The sequence below is a fragment of the Plectropomus leopardus genome, chromosome 16 (genome assembly GCF_026936395.1).
Source record: "Plectropomus leopardus strain MGB_pleo_1.0 chromosome 16, ASM2693639v1, whole genome shotgun sequence".
Lineage (NCBI taxonomy): Eukaryota > Metazoa > Chordata > Actinopteri > Perciformes > Serranidae > Plectropomus > Plectropomus leopardus.
This window is the reverse complement of record NC_142191.1, coordinates 3275800-3301002: the sequence shown is the minus strand read 5'-3', so window position 1 is coordinate 3301002 and position 25203 is coordinate 3275800. Positions and strand designations below refer to the sequence as shown.

At 39.6% G+C, this 25203-nt stretch overlaps 1 protein-coding gene across 1 annotated transcript; it reads left to right on the top strand.

Moving 5' to 3' along the window:
• The first annotated feature begins 10978 nt into the window (after positions 1–10978).
• On the top strand, positions 10979–18420 carry LOC121955316 (keratin, type II cytoskeletal cochleal-like). Its single transcript, XM_042503207.2, has 9 exons — positions 10979–11654; positions 13876–14084; positions 14739–14799; positions 14926–15021; positions 15878–16042; positions 16159–16284; positions 16427–16647; positions 17285–17343; positions 17500–18420. The coding sequence occupies exons 1-9, from the start codon at positions 11097–11099 to the stop codon at positions 17754–17756; spliced, it is 1752 nt and encodes a 583-aa protein (XP_042359141.2). The 5' UTR covers positions 10979–11096; the 3' UTR covers positions 17757–18420.
• The last annotated feature ends 6783 nt before the right edge of the window (positions 18421–25203 follow it).

The following is a 25203-nucleotide window of genomic DNA, read 5'->3' as shown; positions in this document are numbered from 1 at the left end:
AATTTGGCACAAACATTCACTCGGACTCAAAGATGAACTGATTAGGTTTTGGTACCCAAAGGTCGAGGTGTCTGTGACCTTTTGTCGAGCTCATTCTCATGAATGCAATATCTCAAGAGGATCTTGGGGGAGTGTCCTCAAATTTGGCACGAATGTCCACTTGGAGTCTCTGATGACTTCATTAGATTGAGGTGGTTGAAGGCCAAAGGTCACTGTGACTTCACAAAACAAGTTTTTGTCCATAACTCAAGAGTCCATCAGCTAATTAGGACTAAACTTTGTGCAAAAGTTTAATCCGAAAAAATGATGATGTAAGGAGATTTCATATCCAAAAATCAAAGTTCACCTTCACTGTGATGTCACAATGTTTTGCAAAAACAATTTTTGTTTTTCATTACCCAACATCATATCTCAGGAGCAGAAGGGAGACATTTGGTCAGATACTGAATTGGTGACAGTAATCTTGAAACTGATTAAAGAGAAACTAATTGTAGAAATCTTCTCGAGAGGAAGAGTGCGTTGAATTGGTCCATTCAAACTCAGAGGACTGGGCGGATTCAAAGACTTGGACCCAGGTAATTAGTTTTGGGCGTTTCTGTCATCCTCAAACCCCTTAGTGCCAATACAGGGACATTACCAAGTCTGCAGAAAAATAAACAGAAATCTTTGGCATCTATATCCCAGCTGCGAGCCAGCACAAACCAAAGGCATAAACATTCATATTTACTGTGGGCCTCTAGATAACTAACTTTTTCTTTTTCTAAAGATTATTTTTTTGGCTTTTACCTTTGTTACATGGCATGCAGCAAAGGGCCGCAAGGTGCGCTGCGGTGAGGATACAGCCTCTGTGCATGGGGTGTCCTAGAAAATTATTATTTCTACTTTTGAATCATGGAAATGTAATTGTGAGTAACAGGGTGTCTGTGTGTTAAGATACTGCAAGAGCAAGACCTTGTCGATGTTTAGATGTTTACACTGATAGACACAACAATGTGACGTCTGAAATGTACCGTTTAAGGATGAGTGATTCCTCTGTTGCTTTTAAGTTTTTGGTATGTCTCTGTCCATGCACATGTTGAGCCAAAAGCTTCTCTGATCAGATTTATGGAACATATATTCAAGTACGGACAACTGAGGCTCACCGAGTTTTATTTCATTACTCATCGAGTTTATTTATTTATTTATCAAGTCTGTGTTATTATTCATGAAGTTTACTTTATCACTCATTGACTCATCGAGAGAACTAGATTTTCCACTGCATCGAGATAACTTGATTTTAGGATTTGAGATCTTGCGTTGGCAAGCACATGAGTGGCTGAAGTGTCCTTGAGCCAGCTCTGGCAGGTGCTGTCTTTCGTGATGCACATTATGGATTTATCATGCATTTACATAGAATCATTTCACAGTGGAAGATACACAGAAATTCAGGCGTTCTGGTGGTTCTGGTGACTGTGTCATGTGCCCTGTTGAAGCTTTCCAAACTTCTGACGAGTCATGAATTATACAGTAGCTTGTGGTGGAGAAGCTGCCTGAACTGTTAAAATGTAAATGAGCTCCATTGACAAGTAGGCCCAGGGCAACTGCTATGTTATTGATTTTGAGTGTGTGTCTATGTTGTGTGTCCATGCATGTTTTTACACGGAGGCTGTGATACCACATCACAAGCTGTCTCTCACGGTGCCTAATTGAAAGTGAAATCACACATATCATTTTCGAGGGCAAGTCCGGTGCTTCGCTTTAAGACTGTGGCAATTTCCTTGTCAGTAACCTCTGTGGGTTTGAGCCCAGAGAGTATAACCTTGTTAATGCTCTAATGCTATCATCTCAGAGCATAATGAACTAATGTGTCAAGTGGATGTCTCTCCTATATGCCAATCTCCTTTTATCAAGCAGAGTGTTTGGTAGGTGGTGGGTATCCTGGTAATCTTTATAGCAATTTTTAATAGCTCCCATAATTCCCCTGTTCCACTTCTTTTCACAGTGATTCAAAACCTGCTGACAGCAGCAGCCGGCTGCCAAGCAGCAACTGGCGTACTCATTATTTCACAATCAGGAGTCTTTTATTTACCTCCATCGCCACTCACAGTCTCCATGGGAGCTAATGGAGACGTTTTTCTTATTAAAATGAGACAACAAGGGGAATATGAGCTGCCCAGCGGAGAAGAAAGCTCCACTAATTTTGTGCCCGCAGGCCACACATGCATTCAACACCCCCTGCATTGGATGCATTGTAAACATCAGCCACCATTTCTCAGCACTGTACAAATTCATTTAGGTTGTTGAGTTTGTGCAAAAACAAAGAATATCTTTTCATTCATGAAAAGAAAGACAAAAGCTCAAAAAGCTCTGTTTGGAGTTTCAGCGCTGCATCAGCAGATTCAGTGGAAGTTCAAGAGTCTTGTCAACCAGTCTTCACTATGGCTGTACTTATTGTTGTTATTGTTATTGCCTGGAACTCCAGACACACACACTCACAAACTCACTCAGTTGTGTGTAGTTCAGGAAGTGTCCAAAGTGCATTATGGGCTGTTGAGGTTATTTTGAAACTAAGGAGTGTTGGTTAAACAGCAGCGCAGGTTTATTCTCACTATGTATATATATATATATATATATATATATATATATATATACAGATATGTATTTGCATGTTTAAGCATGTATATCATTTCTAACCAAATATGTCCTTCAAAATAGAATATATTTTCTATAACATTTTATAGACTTTATCTGACAGAAGCATCTTGAATCTTACATTTTTGTTTTAAGGGAAATTAGACAGTTAAACTGGTGAAATCCATGCATTGCCTCCATTGCCGGTTACCTTATTGTCAGACATTGGATGGTGTGTAACTTCAGTGAGTGTCAGCTTGGTTGAAGGTATTATTTTGAAAAGGAAAGCAGAAATCGGCAAAGCAAAAAATAAGATGCACCTTCAGTCTCATCATGGGCTCAGACTGTATCACTACGTGCTTGCGTTAATCTTAAACGTTGACAACTTATTTCAAAATATAAAAGTTTCTGTCTCAGTGTAGTGCACATTTTTCATTCATATCCTTAGAGATTTGACAAAACTATCCAAAAGTATCTAATATTATGGCGTGTGCATGCAGAATGAAAAAGTAAACATAGAAGTAAGAAACATCTGAGAGAAAGAATCAAATGTGGACTTGAATTTCAATCAGTTACTTCAAATCTGGCATTTAATCTTGTCTCCTAAAACTGATGATTGCATCACTTGAAAAATAAAACTTGTTGCCGACTGACTTTCACAGGATATAAACCTCCGTTCATGTTCGGAAAGAGTTTATTATCTTTATTCTCATTAACACAATATCTGGAGACGAGTTTGTTTCCTCAAACATGTTTTTTGGCCATGTTCATGAATTTATAGGCTCAAATTTCACAGAAATGCCTAAAAGAATATAATGATAAAGTTTTGCCATTTTATATCTAAGAGGTCAAGGGTCAACTGTGACATCATAATGTTCTGCAAAAACACCTTTCTGGCCATTTTTCAGCATCGTGAGTCAGGAACCGAGTGGAGACAGCGGAGATACTGAATTGGTGACACTAATCTTGAAACTGTGCTGATTGTAAAGATCTTCTGTGTGTGAAAGCATCCGTGTTTTCAGATATGGATGTAAACTGTGCAACTTCACTGGTGCACGGAAGCATACAACTGTGTTGCAGTATATTTAGTTGACTTTGCGTCGTTTCTGTGTTTTCAGCATATTTACCGTCTTTCTCGAATACGTTTTTTCATTTGCAGTATGGTTCCGTTGTTGTGATTGTTTTGGATTTTCATGAAACACTTTCTTTATCTGGCAATTTCATAATAACAATATTACTCATTCAGTGTAGTCAGAATGTGTTGCAGTCAACATTTATAATAGGGATCATTTGCAACCTAGTTTCCTTGAACAAACCAGTCCTGGAAGAATAAAAGATGTCGTCTTTGCAGAATAATACACAGCCTAAAAAAAAATCCATACAATCCTGGCAAGAAAAATGGGCCCTTGTAACATTTAATTATTAGAAATTGCTGAGCAGAAAAGTTTTGTAATAATAGCCCTTCAGAGGAATACATAAGCATTTATCCTGTAAGGGATAAGGCCTGTGGTTGTTTGCTTTGTAATTAAGGACGCCACAGCTCCTGCAGCTACTCAGCTCTCTCCTCCTCCTCCTCCTCCGCCTCTTTGCCTCTCCTCTTGTCGGCAGGGGCGCTCGGTGTAATCTCTGGTCCTAATAAACACATGCACACATGCAGATACATGTTTGCGCGCACACTCTCTGACACACACATATTCTGTGTGAAATCCCTTTAGCTGGGAGAGCATGCAGTCTTAGCAGCGCAGGCCTTCACCACGCGCTGCAGCGGATATATATAGAAGTCATCATAGTCGGCTTTCAGGCCCCCTCATCTATTTTCCCTCTCTTCTTCTTTTCTGTATTAACCGCACCAGTGGTTTTCTTTTCCTAAAGTGCTTTCTAGCCGGACAGCCCATCCTCACTGCTGTCCTTGAAAAGGTTACGCACATGTTTCATTCTTCTCCATTTTGTCTGTCTCCTGCAGAGAGGAGAAGGAGAGAGATGGCGAGGAGGGGATGCAGAGAGAGAGACAGTCCCTCCTGATTGAGAATGATTAAAAGCAGCGGGTTGTCACACCCTGCTGGTACTGATGACACGACAAAATTACAGCGTGTTAAAGACAGTAGGAGGAGGAGGAAGTGGGCAGGGGGGAGAAAACACAAGGAAAGAAATTGCAATCCAAAACCTGTTTCGACAAATTGATGTTGAGTAGAGCCTGAAATCCCTCGTGTCTTGCTGCCCCCTCCCTCCCTGCTTCAGCTGCCTCATTATACACCGAATGACCTCATTATTTCCTAGAGAAACAGGCGTTTCCCTGTACGGCCCCCAGCCTTGATATGTAGGGCCCCTAGGATCCCATTAAGGCAACGCCATGTTTGAAGACCACTCAGAGACCGACACTTCTCCTCTTGATTCACGGCTGTTAATGTACCAACTGTTGTAGTGCACTGGCTCTTAGCGGCTTGCGGTGATGTTGTTAAAGTTAATGTTTTATTATGGGGTCTCTGATTCGCCATCTGGACTACATGGAAGTGCAGAAATTAGTATGGTTACAGCAGTGCCACTTTCTATGCCTATCAATATCTCTGGATGTAGAAGATAATTTGAGGCTTGATTTCTTTTACTCCTTTTTTTTCTTACAAGGTGATGAGGTGAAAAATGGATTATCACTTTAATACAGATGAACACATCTGAGACAACTGAAATCACTTTGCAATTTTAATAAAGAGGCACCACAGGATGTGTTGAAGGTGAAAGCCAGAAGTAGAAAAGCTGTTCAGAATGACACCTTTTTTTAATTTGTTGCAAAAGTGCTCTGTGCCTGAAAGGGATCACTAAATATACAATAATAATGACATTGCATGAATGCAGCTTTGACAAAAATTAAACAGCAAAATACTTATTCAGCTCTTTGACTCAACAGCACACTTAGTAGAGGTTGTTGGTCAAAGGTTTGACGTCACTGTGACCTCACATCTGTCTCATTTTTGTGAAGACAATATCTCAAAAAGATCTAAAGGGAATCTTCTTAAATTTGTCACCAACATTCACATGGACCTAAAAAATTAATTCATTAGAATTTATAGGTCAAAGGTCACTGTGACCCTCCACAATATGTTTTTAGCTATAACTCAAGAAGTCATGCACAAATTCTGACACATTGTACACAAATGTCTGTTAGTAAAAATTATAAAGTGACGCTACTTCCGGGTGTAGGGCTTGGGCGTTTCATCAGCGTCAATCACGAGAATATTGCGTTTGCAAAATGTGTGGCAGCACATGACAGTGAAGAGCGCTGCGTTCGGTCAAAGCATGGATTCCCTCAGAGAACAAGCTCGAAGAACCTCGCCCACAAATTGGATATTGCTTATCACAGTGGTGCAACTGCTTTGTGTGGAAACTTAAATTGAAAGCATTCAAGTGCGTGTTCTTAAGACGGCAGCAAAACAGCTGCTACTTTGTTGCTACCCAAACCTAAGCTGTTAGCAGTTGTCACTTAAAATTGATTTTCTTAACCCTTAGGGCTAATTTTAGTTTTACGCACTCTTGTGTCGCTCTGCACACAAAATGTGCTTTTCAAAATCAAGTTTTTCAAAAATAATATGTATAATTATTATTTTCCACTTTCATTAAGTAATTTTTAAACAACATCAGACCTTATCATAAATTTCAAATATTCATAAATTTTCAGAATTTAAATGCCAGTTTTTGTCATGATATATTTTCCAATATACCCCCCTTCTGGGGATATGGTAATGATTTGCAGCAGCATTGATTGTGACAGGTCACCTAGTGGAAATAGCATCTATTTGCTCCAAATGCCAAATGTGGTAAAATGTGGTGTCATCAGGTGGAAAATAGTCAAAATGACAAATTACACATCAAAATCCCAGAATGACATCCAGAAATAATACAAGTTATGTTTTTATGCTTTGATGCCTGTGGGATCAAAAATTGCAGTTTGAATGGGTTTCAATGGAGCATTTTTGTAATTGACAGTATGAATGTAACAATTTTGATTACACAGTGTATTTTAGACTTATTGTCAGAGCTGAGCTGGAAACTTTAAGATTGAAGAAAAATACACAATCTTGCCAGAATTTATGCCATATGCATGAACATGCTAGGTGCAGGTCTAAAGGTGTGGCACACGGTGCATGCAAATATCTGTCCCTGTCCTGGCCAAGACAAACAAGGCAATCGTTTGAAATGTTTTCCACAGCAAAGTACTGGAGGTTGCTTTCAAATCTGATCCCAGATACACTGAGGTATCAAATAACAACATTATATAATGCAAAAGCTGCCCCAATTGGCACAGGAAAATATATAGCAAGTATTACACCTCAGAATCAATTCATCCTCGTTTAATTACTCTGTCTTTTCATCAGTTCCTCATGCCAAGTTTCAGTGGAGTAAACTCCCATCTCGAGGTTAGTTCTCACAGAGAAAACGAGCTGGTGAGCATTCCACTGCATGTGGCGACTAGAAAGTCTGAAATGTTATGTGTCACATCATGCGAGATCAAATACAATCTTGTACCAGATTTGTGGGTGCCGCTGCCTTCAATGAAAGTTTAAAAGCTTTTGTTTAATAATCCAACATGAGTCAGTTAAAAATGACATGCTGTATACTGAAACTGTCAGTTTTTCCGAAAGGCTTAAAAATGTCAGAATGATACCCTCACTCTGAAACTTGACTGCTCATTTTTACAGCAGAGATCTCTTCCCTATTTTGCTACTACATATGCATAAAAATTGCAGAATCCATGTTTTCTAGTGTTTCTATACAGATAAGCATATTATTTACACAAATACTATGTGTTTCAAGTTGTGGACACGTAAATGTGTTGTGCAGAAATTGTGCAGAACAGTATTATAATGCCTGTTGTTCTTCTATGGCTTTCACGTAAGATGAGGTAGCCATGAGAATTGTTATTTCCATGTACCATACTGTAGGTTGTACTTTCCCATTGTTGCTGATAATCTGATCACTTTTTAAGAATATAATAATAATAATAGCTTTGATTTGTAATGCACTTTACATTTGAAACAAATCTGAAACAAGTGCTACATGATACTTTTTCTACACTTGAGGCCATTTTCCCAAATTGTTCACTACATTTTGGTGAAGTGTTTAAAGCTGCTGTCAAACGTATCTGGTCACAGGTTCATGTCAAAACAGTGGTCTGTGATTCACTTCTTGCAGGCGGAGGTGAGGTTTTCTGGAATTGGCACCAGATGCCGTACCCAACCACTCCCCAGATTTCTAGTAAATTAACATGTCATACCTGCCATAGTTCCCACAGTCCTAAAAAAAAAACCTGGGAAAGTCATAGAATTAGTAAAACTCATTGAAAGTCACGGTCATAGCACAGGCAATACTGTATAAATACATGGAAACCAAGTATAGGTTTTTTTTAAATTAAAGAAAATATTAACAGTGCAAATCAAATTAAATTTTTAGAAGTATATTATAGAAATAAAATTGTTTGCGTTTTTAATCTATAAGATACATTGTGTTGCAAAACAAAATCATTTAAAAGACATGAACAGACTGAAAGCTTTAACTAGATAAAAGAGATGTTTGCAAAGTTGATCTTATGGGAGCATGATTTGCTGTTGAAAATAGGTTATCGCAATACTTAGCATAATGGAAAATGTTAAAAGTTGCAATAATATCGTATTGTTAGTTAAGTATTATGATAATATCATATTGAAGGGCCTCTGGCAATTGCCACCCCTATAATTATAGCATGAATAACCTTTCATGTAATGTAAAATACCAGATTTATTTTTCTGTAGGTGCTGATGTATCTAGCATTTATCTGTGACAAGGTTTTGTTTATCATGATGTACGTTTCTTCATTTTCTCCTCACGCTCAGTCTTAACTGATATATGCCAAACCATCATTACCATGTATCAGCTGAGGCCTTGTTCCCTAACTGCTTTAGATGTGGAAGAATGACCGCATCTCATTGCCTACAAGGGCAACTGCACTACATTGGCCTAAAACATTTCCATTAGGAAAAACACGCTTCAGCATCATAAACGCTGCTAATTAAAAAACACAAATACACAAAAAATCCCAAAGCAAATACAACAGTGAAACTATGCTGGAAATGAAAAAATGTGCTGCACAAAAAATAAAATAAAAAATACATTAATAGCAAACATGCTGCAAGTGTAGAAATAATGCAAAGTCAAAAACACACAAACCTAAAAACAAATGCAACATGAAACACACTGCATGTCCAGTCATCATAGCAGGAAGTTATCCAGGCCTATAGGGGGAGCACTTTGTGTAACAGCTTGATTTTTAACCTGAGAGAGATGGACCACACAGTGGATGTGTAAACAAGACTGGATGCAGTGTTGGAGCCCCCACCCCCACCCCTGTTCATTCCTACAAGAGTTGCTCAGTTTCATCAGTTTAAAATCTTCTACATTGTGAGGCCCATAGAATAAATGCATGAGAGACTCATGGCAGCCAAACATTTAGCCTTTAATTTGGCACTGATAGCTTGAATGGGAACAAAATTGATTTAATCGTACACTTTTAAATCTTACCAAAATAAATCAGATCCCAATAGTGAAAAGAGAGATGAGAGAAGAAACAGCAGGAAGAAAACTATTGTCTGAACTCCTTCTCTCTCAGGTCCAAAATCAAGCTGTTCCACTTCGTGCTCCCTCTAGAGGCCTGAAGAAGGAGAGGAGTTTGTGTGTTTTGGACTTTGCATCATTTCTGTATTTGCAGCTTGTTTGCTGTATTTGTTTTGGCTTTCTGCAGCATGTTTCTTCATTTGCAGCATGTTTCTGTTGTTTCTTTTGTGCTTGTTTTGGATTTTTGTGCTTTTGAATTTTTCCAAAGCTGCAGCACATTTCTCCTGATGTAAATGTTTTTAACACGGTTTCCTCTGTCAGCTGCAGTAGTAATAGGACCAAAAGCAGTTCTCAGAGCAAAGCAAGCAAAGCTCCACAGATTTAAACAGTCATGTATTTGATGGGCGTAGATGGTTGTGTTGCACAATCAGTTCATCATTTGGATTGATTTTTGTGTGTGACATAAATTCACAGTGGTAACCTCCCCACCCAAATAACTGAAACTAACCAGACCTGCCAGGCCTGACAACACCCCGTCTGAGCTCAGCACCAACCGACACATGCAGCTCTGCCACGACACTAACTCCATAAACAGTCCCACGTTACATTAACTAAACATGCTTTTTTCAAATTTCCTTTATCAGTGATACTCAACTTGTGGCCCACAGGCCAAATCTGATCTAAAACAGCATCAAAATAGAGCTGTTAATCCTGAGAAAGTTCCAGTGGAGGATCCCCCACACCCCCCACGGAGGTCCAAGTAAAGACCCTAATGTCCTAAAATCCTAGAAATCCAAAATAAAAATCTTAAACCTTAGAAACATCCTGAAAAACCAGAATTGTCCTAAAATCCTATAAACATTCTAAAATTCTAGAATTGTCTTTATGTCCTAGAAACATCCTAATATCTGAGATATGTCCTAAAATCCTTGAAATGTCCTGAAATCCAAGAAACGTCTTGATAACCTAGGAATGTCCTAAAATTGTAGCACTGAAATGTCACAGAAACATTTACGGGGTTGCTGTCATCTTGCAGAAGTGGCCTCAGAGCAAGTCAGGTTAAGTGTCCCTGCCCGTTATGTTCTTTCCTCTGCCACAGATATTTTGAATTCTGTTAATTTAATGTTTTCTTGCTCATTGGCATATGTGTCTTAGATGATACCAAATAATGTAATTAATTTGGGGGTTTGAAAGCTGCTTGTATGTTCAAGTGCTTCTGTTTTTTTGAGCATTAATTCCTTTATAAGCATAGTGGAAACTTTCATGTCTCCAGGAATCTGCACAAATGCAAACATAAATTTACATGCATATATTCAAGTGTGTTTAGGGTCAACTTGAACAAGAGCTGGTCTGAGTGTATTTTGCAAATCCAGGGAATTTTTTTACAAATTTAAACTTAAGTTGGAGCTCTGAATTATCTTGCAAGGTGATGAAAAGCAGAAAATTATAGATTGCACAGGTCCCCACTCCACCCTGCCACTCCTTCAGCCTCCTACACCTTTCAAAATGGTAATCAAGTACAAATGTCTTTGCCAATTTTGTCTTTCCTCCGGGGCTCTGATGCCATCCCTTTGCCAGTAACTTGGGTGTGTCGAGCCATGATCACTTTGCAGGGGTGGCACCTTTACCTGTCAGACAGGCTGAGCTGCTCCGAGCCAATCCACCTGCCTGCGAGTGCACCCTCCAGGATCCAGGTTATTGGAGGAGGGTTGAGGGTGCGGTGCAGGGGAGGTGGAGCTCATCCGGACCTCCTCCATAGTCGAAGGCAGATAAAAACCCATCACGGACAGGGAGAGGATACTTCGAGGGACTCTCCTCTTAGTGTGCTCCATTGCTCCACCAAACCTCTCTCTCTGCATCCCCTTTTCTCTGTGAATCTTTCTCTTTTAGAGGAAACAAAAACAGCTATGGCGTCTAGACAAAGTATAGGTGGATCAGGTGTATCCTCTTTTTCACAGCGACTCTCAGTTGGTGGTGCAGGTCCCCGCATAGGTTCCTCACAATCTCTTGTGCTGTCCCGTGGATCCAGGATCTCAAGTGTTGGCGGCGGCCGCAGTGGTGGTGCTGGTGGTATGAGTTTCAGCAAAACTATTTCCTTTGGTGGTTATGGTCTAGGTGGTGCAGCTGGAGGCAGGGGTGGAGGCTTTACACAAAGTGTAGTAGGAGGTTATGGAGGAGGAGGTTATGGAGGAGGAGGTTTTGGAGGAGGAGGTTATGGAGGAGGAGGTTATGGAGGAGGAGGTTTTGGAGGAGGAGGTTTTGGAGGAGGAGGTTATGGAGGTATCGGAGGAGGAGGAGGTATGGGAGGAGGAGGTTTGGGAATGCCCATCGAAAAAGTAACGTTCAACCAGGGCCTACTGGCCCCGGTAAATGTGCAAATCGACCCCAACATCCAGAATGTCAAAATCCAGGAGAAAGAGCAGATCAAGAATCTCAACAACCGCTTCGCCAGTTTCATTGACCAAGTGAGTAGCTTTTTTCTATATTCATGTTCCATGCCATTTCCACTTGTGAGTGCTTATGATATAATAACTGGTTTAAACAATGGACGGTAAATGGACTGCATTTGTATTGCGCTTTTCTAGTCTTCTCAGCACTCAAAAGTGCTTTCATACTGCATGTCACGTCTCTCACACATGGTGCCACCTGCTGCTCAGTGACCAGGCACACAGCAGCCATCTGGAGCAATTTGGGGTTCAGTATCTTGCCCAAGGATACTTCGGCATGATGTCAATAGAACAATCAGGGGAACATGAAATATTAGGAATATATGTTGTTGTTGTTTTTTTTGGGGGGGTCAGATTGTTTAGGGACTATCTTTGAAACTGTGGACTATTTTTTTACAACACTTTACACCAAACTAGCCAAACATTATACATATTGTGCAAACGCAAACAATTTTTGCAGAGTTCTTCAAAATTGTGCTTTTGCATCAATACAGCACACACAAGCCACTATTTCAGCACCTACTTCACACTGACAGTGTGAATGAGAAACATTTGTGGTTTGCAGTGCATCCACACACTGGGAAAAGGAAACACACATGCACAACTCATTACCTGGAAGTGTTTTAAAATGTGTCAATGTGGAGTGTCAATAGGTAAAAATAGTGGAGCAATGTAAGGACCAATGTTTACAGTTGCAAGAAATGCAAAGTGAGTGTAAAGCAGTGAGTTGTGTTAACAGTTTTGAAAAAAGTGTTTTAAAATCACAAACGGGGTGTAAAGCAAAGAACGTGCTTTCAGTTTGGCAGATTAATAAATGCATGGGCTCCCTGTGTTATTAGTTTCAAAGTTGGTTGCTCTCACCGTAAAAAACAGCCATAAAGGTCGACAATACAAGCAGCTTATTCTGACCCATACCAAAGACAAGTTTGTGTCTCTGCACACTGGAGACTTTGAGAAGGCGTGGTCAATCGTTTTTTCATTTGGCCACTCACAAGTTTATAATTCTGTCACTGAAAAATTGATGTCACCAATAGCCCTGCGTTTGCAATTGGTGTGTCTCTTTAAATAGGAAGAAGACAACTTTACCACTAGCTAGCTTGCTAGCTAGCATTAGCTGAGGCTGGTTTATGCTAGCTTTCATTAGTTATCACTAGCTAATGCAAGCCAATGTAAGCTAATAGTGTCTCCTTATCAACTTATTGATCAAAAAAGAACATTTGTGACTTTCACCACTGCTCGTTTTAGGAAGGCCAGAGCAAGAAAATTTGCTCTTTGTTTAGATTTTCAAATATTTTCAGATATTTGTTACTAGCTAGCAAGCTAGCCTCAGTAGCTAAGCTGTTCGCTCATCAACCTTTTGATCTGAACACAACATAGTGACATGAACCACTGCTCGGAAAGGCTAATGCAGGAAAACATGTTCTTTTGTTTGTACAGATTAGTTTCCCGTAAGCCCACGCTTTCACAATGCAATCCTGGGGAAATGAAGACTCGCTAATGTTAGTGCACTAAAGCTGGCAACCAGAAACAAAAAACTACAATCCATTTTCTGTTCAATAATTTCCACAAAGAATATGTTTTTCTTGTGGCCGTCCTCCTAAAATGAGCAAAGGTGAAAGTTAACGTATTCTGTTATGATGAAGAAGCTGAAGCTAGTGTTACTAGCTAGTGCGAGCTAGTTTAAAAGTTGTGTGCTCACACTTTAAAAAAGGCATTTGCAAACCCAAGGCTAACATTATTTCTACAAAAAATATTTTACAAATATTATGGTTGTTAGCTTGGGTTGAACACAATCAAGCATGAAGTAAAAACATTAATTTATGCAAAGCAATGGAAATCCCAGTGTGCTAGTTGTGTGTGGACTTTCCCCCTTATAACGAAGTGACGTCATTTGCTGAATTATAATCTGATTGTCAACGGGTTCAGGTAGCATATAGGTAGAACATGCACATGTGAAGTCAAGAGAAAAAATAAATCACCTGGAGCTTTAGGGGCACCATAGTTTTGTGATTTGCTGTTGTGTTTTCTCTTTTGTTGTTGTGTTTTGCGATATGCTTTTTTGCCTATCTGATGACAGAAAATGACGAGTACACCAGTTTATAGTTATGGATCATTTTCATTCTGTGTTTATTATTTGATTAATTATATAATCGGATTAGCAGTGTTTTGTGTACATGGTCAGAGTGATACTCTCCAAGCAAGATTGGATCTAAACATCGCAAATGACTTTACCTTTTAGGTCCGCTTCCTGGAGCAGCAGAACAAAATGCTGGAGACCAAGTGGAGCCTGCTGCAGGACCAGACCACCACCCGCTCCAACATGGATGCCATGTTCGAGGCCTACATCAGTAACCTCCGCAGACAGCTGGACGGGCTTGGCAATGAAAAGGTCAAGCTGGAGGGAGAGCTGAGGAACATGCAGGGATTGGTGGAGGACTTCAAGAAGAAGTGAGTTAATTCCAGCACAGAAAACAAAGCTATCGAGGTCTGTATGGGGGCAATTTCCTCAAATTTGGCACAAACCTGAACTGAACTCAAGAATAAACTGATAAGAATTTTGTGGTTGATGTACAAAAGTCAAGGTCGCTGTGACCTGGTCAATCCCTTTCTTGCAAAAGCAGTAACCCCAGAACACTTTAAGGTTTTTTTTTCCCAATTTGGCTGAAAGCCTACTCGGACTTGATGATGAACTGATTAGATTTTGGTGGTGAAAGGCCACCTTGTGTCTATCTTATTCAGATGGGATGTCCCAAGAACACCTTGAGAACATTTCCCCAAATTTGGCACAAATGTCCAATTGGACTCAAAAATGAACCTATTAAAATTTGGTGGTCGAAGGGTCAAAAGTCTCAGTACAATGAATTCCCAACCATGAGGCTAAAATCATGACTTGTGAATATGACTGGGCTCATTGAATCTACAAGAGACTCAGCTTTCCATTCATACCATACATTTATGTTTTTTAGAGACTGTTTAGGAACCCCAGTATGCAGAAATAATTAAATACAACAGACGAAAATAATGTGTGCCTTATGAGAAAGACTTAGCCGATGCCCATAGTCAGTTTTTCATCAGCTAATATTTCAACTGTTTGTGCATCAGGTATGAAGATGAAATCAACAAGCGTGCTGCTGCGGAGAATGAGTTTGTGCTCCTGAAAAAGGTGAGAGTTTATCTGCTCTAAAAGAGGTTGTCACTCTGCCATGAAATTTACAACAGGGAGCGATGTGTTATTTTCTTCATCTGGCCCATTATCAATGCAGACCATTTTCTTCTTCTCTACTGACAGGATGTAGATGCAGCCTACATGAACAAGATTGAGCTGGAGGCCAAAGTTGATGCCCTCCAGGATGAGATTAACTTCCTCAGAACTGTCTATGACGCGGTAAGAAAACTGAACCACACCTGATCCCTAACACAACTGTTTCTTTGCTCTCATTTTAAGGGAAACACTTATGAAATCACCAATGATCAAAAGGCACACTTTTACACTCTCCCCCTCTCGTTACCATAAAATTTCTGTTTTTTTTTTAAATGTCTTTTCATCAACAGTTTTTGCCTCATAGAAGTGTTGGGTTGGGAACCGAGATACAGCACTGTGTCAAGTTTTTATTTCATTTTTGAGCCTCAGTAGCCTATAATGTCAACAATAGCTGTGGCCAGAGGCATTTGTTTGTCTGTCTACACTTATGCCACATTCTCGTGAACGTGTTATCTCAAGAACGCCTGAACAGAATTTCTTCAAATTTGGCACAAACGTTCAAGTGAACTCAATAACGAAATGATTCGATTTTGGTGGTCGAAGGACATTGTGAGCATGTGTCTATTTCTTCCTTGTGAATGCATAATCTCAGGACTGCCTTCATAAAGTTTCTTCAAATTTGGCACAAACATCCACTTGGACTCTTGAATTAACTTATCATAATTTGGTGGTAGATGGTCAAAAGTCAAGGTGTCTGTGACCTGTTCCATCCCATTCTTGTGAATGCAGTAGCCCAAGAACACGTTAAGGAATGTTTTTCAATTTGGCACAAACGTCAACGTGAAATTTAAGGATGATCGCATTAGATTTTGGTGGTCAAAGGTCAAGGTCACTTTGACCCTGCTCTCTCTCTCTCACTCATGAATGCAATTTTTCAAGAGGGACCTAATGGAATGATCTAGAAATAATAACTGTATCGCCTTCAGTCCCTAACACTTTTAATTACATCTTTAAAAAATGACACATATCTCTTTTGCAGGAACTGAGTGAGCTCCAGGGACAGATCAAGGACACCTCAGTCATTCTGCAGATAAATGACAACCGAACACTGGATATGGACGCCATTATAGCTGACGTCAGGGCTCAGTACCAGGAGATGGCTGAACGCAGCCGTGCTGAAGCAGAATCATGGTATACGCAGAGGGTAGGTAGAAGGAGAAATCAATCACACCAACGACGCACAACCTGCAGTGTCAAATAAAAGTGACGAGGCCGGTCTGGAATCTGCAATAAGAGTTATTTTTAATCTTATTTCTTCAGTATGAGGCCTTGCAAGCCAGCGTAGGTCAGACCGGAGAAGACGTTCGCAACACCAAGAGTGAGATTGCTGAGCTCAACCGCATGATCAGCCGCCTCCAGAGCGAGATTGAGGCGGTCAAGGCACAGGTAAGCTTACCATTACATTTGTCTGTATGATTATAATCGCAGATACAATTTTTTTTTTTTTTAACCGTTACTGAACATGTAGAAAGCATTTTGATTTACAAATACCACTTCTGAAGCCGTTGCTAACTTCACACCCTCTCAGCGTGCAAAGCTGGAGGCCCAGATCGCAGAGGCTGAGGAGCGCGGCGAGCTGGCTGTAAAAGACGCCAAGTGCCGCATTAGAGACCTGGAAGAAGCCCTGCAGAAGGCCAAACAGGACATGGCACGCCAGGTCCGCGAGTACCAAGAGCTCATGAATGTCAAGCTGGCTCTGGACATTGAGATTGCCACCTACAGGAAGCTTCTGGAAGGAGAGGAAATGAGGTAAAATCTTAACTATTTTGGCTTCAAAAGACAATGAAACAGTAGTCAAGTCAATGAAGGTGTTGAGCTTAAATCGGCAACTAGAAGAGGGTCGACCTCAGTGCTCGAACAGCAGTATGAAGATACAAGTTCTGCTAGATAAGGAGGCGCCAGTGGAGGACGGCCGATACCGGTGTTGTTATTCTTTTTATGTGGGTGTAAAGCAGTTGCCCTTTTGTTGTCTGCGGTTTGTACAAAACGCTGCCCCACGTCTTCTTACCGGAACAATAACCAGGATCATAGTACTCTAGCCGAGAGGTTATAAAAGCATGAATTATTCTGTCGCGCTCTTTCGGTGAGTGTTCGGCCTCTGCTTTGGCTCAGTGTCTTGAATAGTTTTGATGTCTGGACAAATTTGTTTTTATTTAATTTGAAGGAGCTGTCAAATATCACACCTAGATTTTTAACAAAACCGAAATGATAGAGGACCGACAATCGGTCGATTCAGCCAAACATAACAACCTCTGTCTTATTTTCATAAAGACTGAGAAAGCTTACATTCATCCATGTTTTGATAATTATCATGAGTGTGTTGTATTACATTATGCAGAGAGCAACATCAGCGGCTAACGTTGCTCATTTATGTACCTCTCTGCAGAATTGACTCCGGCGGTCCAGAAGCAACAGTTCACATCCAGACCCAAACCACCAGCTACGGTATGTTTTGATATAAATCTCTACGACTAACTATGCAAGTTTGTGAAAATATGAAACATGAATATGAGAACACTTGAGATAAAATTTGGTTGATTAGTTCGATGGAAATTCAAATTCATGCTTTTGCATCTCAAAATGTGTTTTTCTCATCAACAGGTGCTGGTGGAATGGGCGGAGGCGGCATTGGCGGCATCGGCTTGGGCGGCGGCAGTTACAGCGGCGGCGGCTACAGCAGTGGCGGCGGTGGCTTCAGCGGTGGCTTCAGCAGCGGCGGCGGCGGCTTCAGCAGCGGCGGCTTCAGCAGCGGCGGCGGCGGCGGCTTCAGCGGCATAAGCAGTGGCAGCATGCGCGGAGGCGGCACCATGGTCTACTCAAAAACAAGCCAAATGTCCACCTCCTCCTCTCGCTATTAAAAACAACACCTGCCTTTCTCTCCGTTTTCCTTCCTCCCTCATTTTGTTCTCCTCCTCTCGTCCCTCCCCTCTGCCTGACAACCTCTAAAAGCTTCAATAAACTCCACCACCTCTCTCCCTGGAGCCACACCTACAGAGAGTCAGAGATTACATCAAAATACAATCAGAGGCAGTGAAGTTACTCGATCAGAAACAAAGAGCAGCAGAGCGATGAGTCAGTCCTCTCTTCCTTTGATCAGTCAGCCTGGCTGTCTTTTGGTTGCTGGATCTGCTGCCATGCAGACAAGAAGATCGCCTGCTTGTAGTGTCATGACGGAGAGTCCTTACAACAATCGCTGCACACAAAACGCCGACAGCAGTTTGCTCAGAAGGAGGTGCGAGCGTTGGGGTTGGTTTTGAGTTGATAAAGCAAACACGACGTAACTCCTCCTCTCTGCTGTGTCTTCTTCTGTTGTGTCGTTTTGTCGTGCATTCATCAAAAGCAGCCACATGTAACACTGTGTGATTTTTGGGATCCTCTTTTTTCTTCTCTTGTTCTGAGAGAAAATGGTGTTTTGATCCTGCTTCACTTCATTTCCACTCTGAATAAACAATAAACCGGGACAATCAGATTTATCTTGATTTGTACCACCAGAACATCTGGAATAAATCTGATTTCATACCAGTTTTGGCCATCCTGTGTCCTCTTATTAATTTTTGGTCAGCTTTTGTTTAATGTTTTGGACAATGCAAATAATTTTAAGTATTATTGCACAAGAGAGCTGTTTTCTTTCCTGGGGGTAGAAATAGGATATATTCTTGAAAAAGAAACTTAATCTTATTTTTCTGTTTGGTAACAATGATTTTAATGTAAGGTTTGAATGACAGGTTCTCATCAATAATAATAATAATAATAATAATAATAATAATAATGATAATAATAAAACATAACTACTTAATTGTTGTGACCATTTTAATTTCAACCCCAAATTACTGTTTATAATAAGTGTATAAAAGTTACCAACAAAATAAAATATATAATTAAATGTATTAATTTATGGGACTATTCTCTTTAAAAATAAGCTTACTAAATTTAGTTTCAAGATTAAGATTAACCCTATAAAACCTGAGAAAAGTCGTCCGATTTTTTTTTCTCACTCTGACTCAACAAAAAGCTGATCAGAATTTGGCGGTCAAAGATCAAGGTCACTGTGATCTTGCATCCGTCTCATTTTCATGAAAGCAATAACTCAAGAAGGCCTCAAGGCAATTCAGTCAAATTTGGCACATAATTTTAGCCAAAACTCAAGAATTCATACACTATAATAATAATAATAACAATCATGATAATGATATTGATAATAATAATAATAGTAATAATAATAACCTTTATATAGCACTTTTATATAAAGGGTGCAGCTCAAATATCTTCACAATAAAAATCAGAATCAGAATCAGAATCAGACAAAGATTTATTGCCAGGTATAGTTAACACAATACGAGGAATTTGTTCTGGTGGGTTGGTGCAACATAAATATAGAAAAAGAAAACAGATGAAATAGAAGATACAAATATAAAATATAAAATATAAAATATAAAAAGTACGAGTCTTACAGTGCAAAACAAAACAAGTAACACAAGTAACAGTGTAACAGTGCAAGAAACAGAACCATGGAATTAAAGTATATACAAGAATGGTTGGAGTGCAAGATATATATTGGTATTTACATTGAAATTCACATTTATACAGGTTTGAGTGCAATTTATACAACACAAAGGAAAAAAAACAAGACAAACGGTGATAAAAAAGATAAATGTCAAAGTAAAAAGTACAGAGACCAGTGAGAATAGTAAAAACAAGAGAACTGTTTTTTAAAGTAATAGTTATAAGAATTAGATTAATTAAAAGCCAGACTAAATAAATAAGTTTTCAGATGCCGTTATTTTTAAAAAGCTAGGAAAAAGTGTATAGGGAAAAACAGAAAAAAACTTGTTTTTGTTGTTTTTTATCTGATTTGTACATCATTTTGTCAATTCTTTTTACCATTTTTGTGCTATGTTTTGGGCCATTTTTTCTTTTATTGCTCATTGCCTTCTTTCCATGTTTTTGAAAGAAATTAAGCCGACATGCTCGGGGTTCAGAGGGTTTAAAACATATTGCTTTGTTTTTCAATCAGAGTACTTTTTTGTTGTTTTTTGAACTATATGTGGTACTTGACACGTCAGTGATCACCAGTAGCACATGCCATGTTCTGCAGTAGAAATAATGAGTTGTGAAGCTAACACAGGAGTCAGAAGACATTTGTTTTTTATTCTGTGATTTTTTATTATGATTACTCAAACAATTTTCCCAGATGGCTTTTCAATTTCCTATTAGTGAACGCCAGCAGTAGCTGCTGATTGATAGACAGTAGGATTCTTATGCAAAGCCCGTCGGGAGAATGAGTCTTTCTGTTTAAGAGATGCCATGTCTACTTTTGTATCCTGCCAGTGCTACCCGTTCCATGTTAACATTTAAATTGCTACCTCGCTGCAGGCCCAGAGATGAGCAGAAATGTCACTGTGTGATGACAAACAAACAATGCCTCTACCCTATCTTGATTCCTCTCTTTATTGGACAAAAAAAAAGCGGAAAGGTCCATTTGCATTTTAGAGAAATGTGGGCTAGAAATCCTCGGGCGCACACAAAGAACTGCCGGTGTGACGCTTGGAAATGTGACATCGTGCCACAAATAAAAGTCAATCCCTCAAAGGCTACATGCTTTTTCGCTCTTGCTCTCTGTGAATGGTCGCTCACACACACACAAGCCCAGCGGCCATTCGTTGTTTGAGCAGCATGTACCCATCAAATCCTACCCCCCCTCCCCGTCCCCGCAACCTCTCTCTGCGAGCGTGAATCACAGGGCTGACAGACAGCGCTGGGGCCGAATCGCTCCCTCAGCTGTGGAGGTCTGCTCTAGTGAGTAATTCTGATCTGTGTGCCATCAGCCACCGTTGGCTTCACTTCCACACGGCCTCATAAGAAACCGGTTTTACCACAAAGGTCGAGAAACAATTTATTTTCTGCTATTTGTTCCACCAAAGGCAGCGCGTTATTGAGCCAGCTGACCTGATGGTCCACATCTGTGGAAGTCTTTCACACAGCAACACAGGATTAGTTTCTCCAGGTTGAAATCTGAAAGCAGACAGCAGACACTGAGGATGCCACGCTGTAATACTGTAGCTTAAACTGCTGTCACACAGAGTTGTGGCTCTCTGTAGAGCGGGGACTCTCAACCTGCTTTTCTTGGGGCCCACTTTTGAATTTTATGACATTTCTAAGATTGTAAGAATGTTTCCCAGTTTTAGGCACGTTTTTAGGATTTGGGGACATTTCTCACATTTTAGGATGTTTTTAGGATTTAAGACATTTCTAAGATTTTAGTACATTTCAAGGATTTCAAGACATTTCTAGAATTTTGGACATTTTTAGGGCGTTTTTGGGATTTTAGGACATTTCTAGGATACTAGGGTGCTTCCAGGATTTCTGGACATTTTGTGGATTTTAGGGAAATTTCGCTGATTTTAGAACATTTCATTAATTTTAGGATGTTTCTAGAAATTTTGGACATTTCGTGGATTTTAGGACATTTTTGTGACATTTCAAGGATGTTAGGACATTCTAGGATTTCAGGACATTTTTTGTGTTTTAGGACATTTATGGAGGAGGATGTTTCTAGAATTTCTGGACATTTCTAAGATTTTAAGACATTTTTAGTGTTTTAGGACATTTAAAGGATTTCAGGACATTTATAGACTTTTTTTGAAATTTTTTGGGTGGCATTTTTAGGATTTTAGGACATTTCTAGGATTCTAGGGTGCCTTTAGGATTTCTGGACATTTTGTTGATTTTAGGATGTTTCTAGAATTTTTGGACATTTTGTTGATTTTAGGACATTTTTGTGACATTTCTCGGATTTTAGGACATTCTAGTATTTCAGGACATTTCTTGTGTTTTAGGACATTTACAGGATTTAGGACAGTTCTAGGATTTCAGGACATTTCTCGGATTTTAGGACATTTTTAGTGTTTTAGGACATTCTTGTTAAAAAATATCTGGTTTTACGCCAGACAAACGCTTGACCTGATGGTCCACATCTGTGCGGCTTTTTCACATAACACAGGATTTGTTTTTCCAGTTTTAAATGTTAAAGCAGACAGCAGACACCGAAGCTGCAATGGTTTGATATTGATGCTTAAAATGCCATCACAGAGCCTCGTGGCGATCTGTAGACAAATCAAAGAGACACACCATTACAGTAAGGTAAACAACATCTCATATAACTTCATTAAAGGTAACTGCCATTTAAGGGCTGTATTCCCTGCAAGCGTCTGACTTTGTGATTCGATTTGTTCCACAGAGCAACAGCGATCAGATGTATAACTGCAGGGCACATGAAGGAAAGCTAATCCACGAATGTTTATGAACTTCGCAATTGTGCTTTTATGAGCTTTCAGCAGCAAACATAACTAGACTGTTGCAGCAACGGTGCTCCACCCAGGACGCGTCCAACATGAGCGCCATCTGAATTACAGCGATTCACTTAGCGTGCCCAGGAAGATAATGTTTAATCTGTATAAGAAAAGATGTTAATCTGTTATTTATGTTGATGACTGGCAGTCCCAGCTGGGTCTGCTTTGCTATTCATAGAGTTGAGACTGAGTCTCCTCGCCTCAGCCCGCTCCACAGGCCGTTAAGGGTGTGATTTACATGCACAAACCATTGCCCTGCTCACAGCAAGTGTGTGTGTGAGTGAGTGTGTGTGCATGCATGTCAGGGGGAGAGAGGTTGTATGCATGACCTAGTAGCTCTGTGATTGTGTGTGTGTGTGTGTGTGTGTGTGTGTGTGTGTGTGTGTGTGTAGTGTTAAGATGGCTTTCAGCACAGAGGCTTTCTTCACACATTTTCCCTCCTCACCTGAACCTCTGGTCCTAAGCTCCATTGCTGATCCATCACTTTTATTGAGGAAAAAAAAGAAAACCACACACATTTACTGCAAACCTTAGGCAGCTACCTGCAGTATGTTAGGATGCTAAAGCTCAAGACCTTCAGTGTAAAGGCCCTTTTTCACTGCACACAAAACCTGCTGACAACTGGCCTTTTAAAGTCTCCGGGAACCCAAATCACCCAAACTTTCTTAATATGTAATTTAGGGTATTACATGCAAATTAAAAAGCATCAAAATGATCAGACATTAGCCTTAATCCAAATTGGAAATATTCTTATTTTTAGTTTTTTCATAGTTTCCTGAAGCTGGGTTGATTAGGGTGTGGATATCCCCGATCCATATTGCGTTATATGGATAAAGCTAATCAAAAACTCAAAGTCATCTGTTAGTTGATTTTAATTTAATACGCCAAACAAAAATCCCTCAACGCTCATTTCAGTGGGTACAATAGGAAACACTCACTCTGAGTGCTAGAGCGCATTGTAGTTACAGTCAATTTATTATTATTATTATTATTATTATTATTATTATTTTAACACTGTTAAGTTTTCACAGCACCTTGTCCATGCTGCTTTCTACTGTTTGGTCATCTGTTCTCTGGCCTGCCCATCAAAAGAAACACCTTAAAACCTCACACACACACATAGAAAAGGCACATTCATCTGCTTCAGAGCCGTGTACACAGCTCTGCTCTAATGGCAGTGGGAAAGGAATCTATATATTCTTTTAGCTTGTTTATCTGTGTTTTTAAAAATCCACATGCATGCACTAATTTTGGTGGGAAAGGGGGTTATAAACCTGGCAGACATTTCTCTGCACAATAATCCAAAAAGTTGTTTATCTCTATGTTATCTTTCTCAATTTCCTACAAAAGCTTAACTCTACAAGGAATTTTATTTTGAAATGCTACCTCTGACAGGTAGATATTAGAGGTAAACCATCTATCCATTTTCTAACATGCAGCCTAAAGCAGCACCAGACTCTGTTATCTCAGGAAGGTTCACACACATGCATAGGTCATGTATGGTACATGAGAATGATGCAATCTCTGTCATGTTTTACCTGGAAATCTTTTTCCCACCAGGCCATGATGGAAGATCCACAGATATTTCACGGGCGAGAATGTCTTCCAGGAAAAATAGCCACAACATCCATGGGCTCAGTTGCATGACGGAGTGAAGCTCACGGTTCCCAGCTGAGAGGCTAACTGGGTATGGATTCCAATCGCTGATCTCTCAACATGACAATCAAGTTATTATTTACCCCTGCAGCTATTTAAATTCAAAATGTATTATTCACCCCTGCAGCTCAGCACAAGAACACAATAATCAATCCACACAGCTCATGCATTCACTCATATTATGCCCCATAAATCTGTCGGATTAACTTATTTTCTTTCTGTTTTTAGAAACTGCATTGTCTGTCTGTTATTAGTGCAGCAGTAAAAGCTAAATATATTTCCAGCTACATATTTCCAAATTTCCTAATGCATATTAATGAGATGAGCAAGTCTAGAGTATTGGAATTGTCGTCACTGATGAAGACTAGATATCTGAAAATGAAGGTAGCGTTATTAAATAGGAGTCTGTAAGTGAACTTTCGTCCCAGTCGCCAGAAGAAAATGTCGCCAGTTCTGCAAACCACAGATATGTTACGTTTGTATGTTTTGAACCTAAACTACGATGGTTCAAACATGTTCTCCAGGTGCTGTCTCTGAGTGAGAAACTTTGGCAACACTTTAATTTTTTTAAACCAGCAAGCGTCAGAGTCCTGCTCCAGGTCCAGAGACTCTCAAGACTTTTTGTCTGTGATTATGAGGATTTTGTTTTCTAGTTTGGGGTTTTTCCTTGTTATTCACTCATTTAGTCCCATTTAGCGTTTCCTGTTTTGTTGTACCAACCTCATGAGTCTTATTTTACTTCTTACTTTTTTGAAAGAGGGTAGTTATACGCACATCACGTAGGTGCAAGGCTATCAAAAAACAGCGTGCATGAGGAAGAAAGGTAACGCCTGCACACTTACTCCATGTCACACAGGTTTATTTCAGACAACGTTTCGATCCTGCTTGGATCTTCGTCAGGTCAAAATGTTTAAAAAGATGAAACCACACCGATATTTATACATAATGCACGCCAACATGCTGACAAGCGCTATGGTGGCAGGTGTGGTTAACCATTTTTATATCAAAATTCATCGTAATATCAGAATCATTTATATTGAAATACTTTATATAAATAAATAAAACAAAACAAATAACAAATAATATAAAACAAAACAAAAGTGATGATAATACGGGGCAATATTTTTGTAAATATCTAATCATGAATCTCTGGACATTTTTGACAACTTTTAAAAAAATATATTTTTCTTAATTCACAAATTATTTGCAATTCATGGGACATTTCTTGCCAAGTTGGTTGCAAATGGTTAAATGTTTCCCAAAAAACAAAACAAAAGGATAATGAGCAAGGAGTAATATG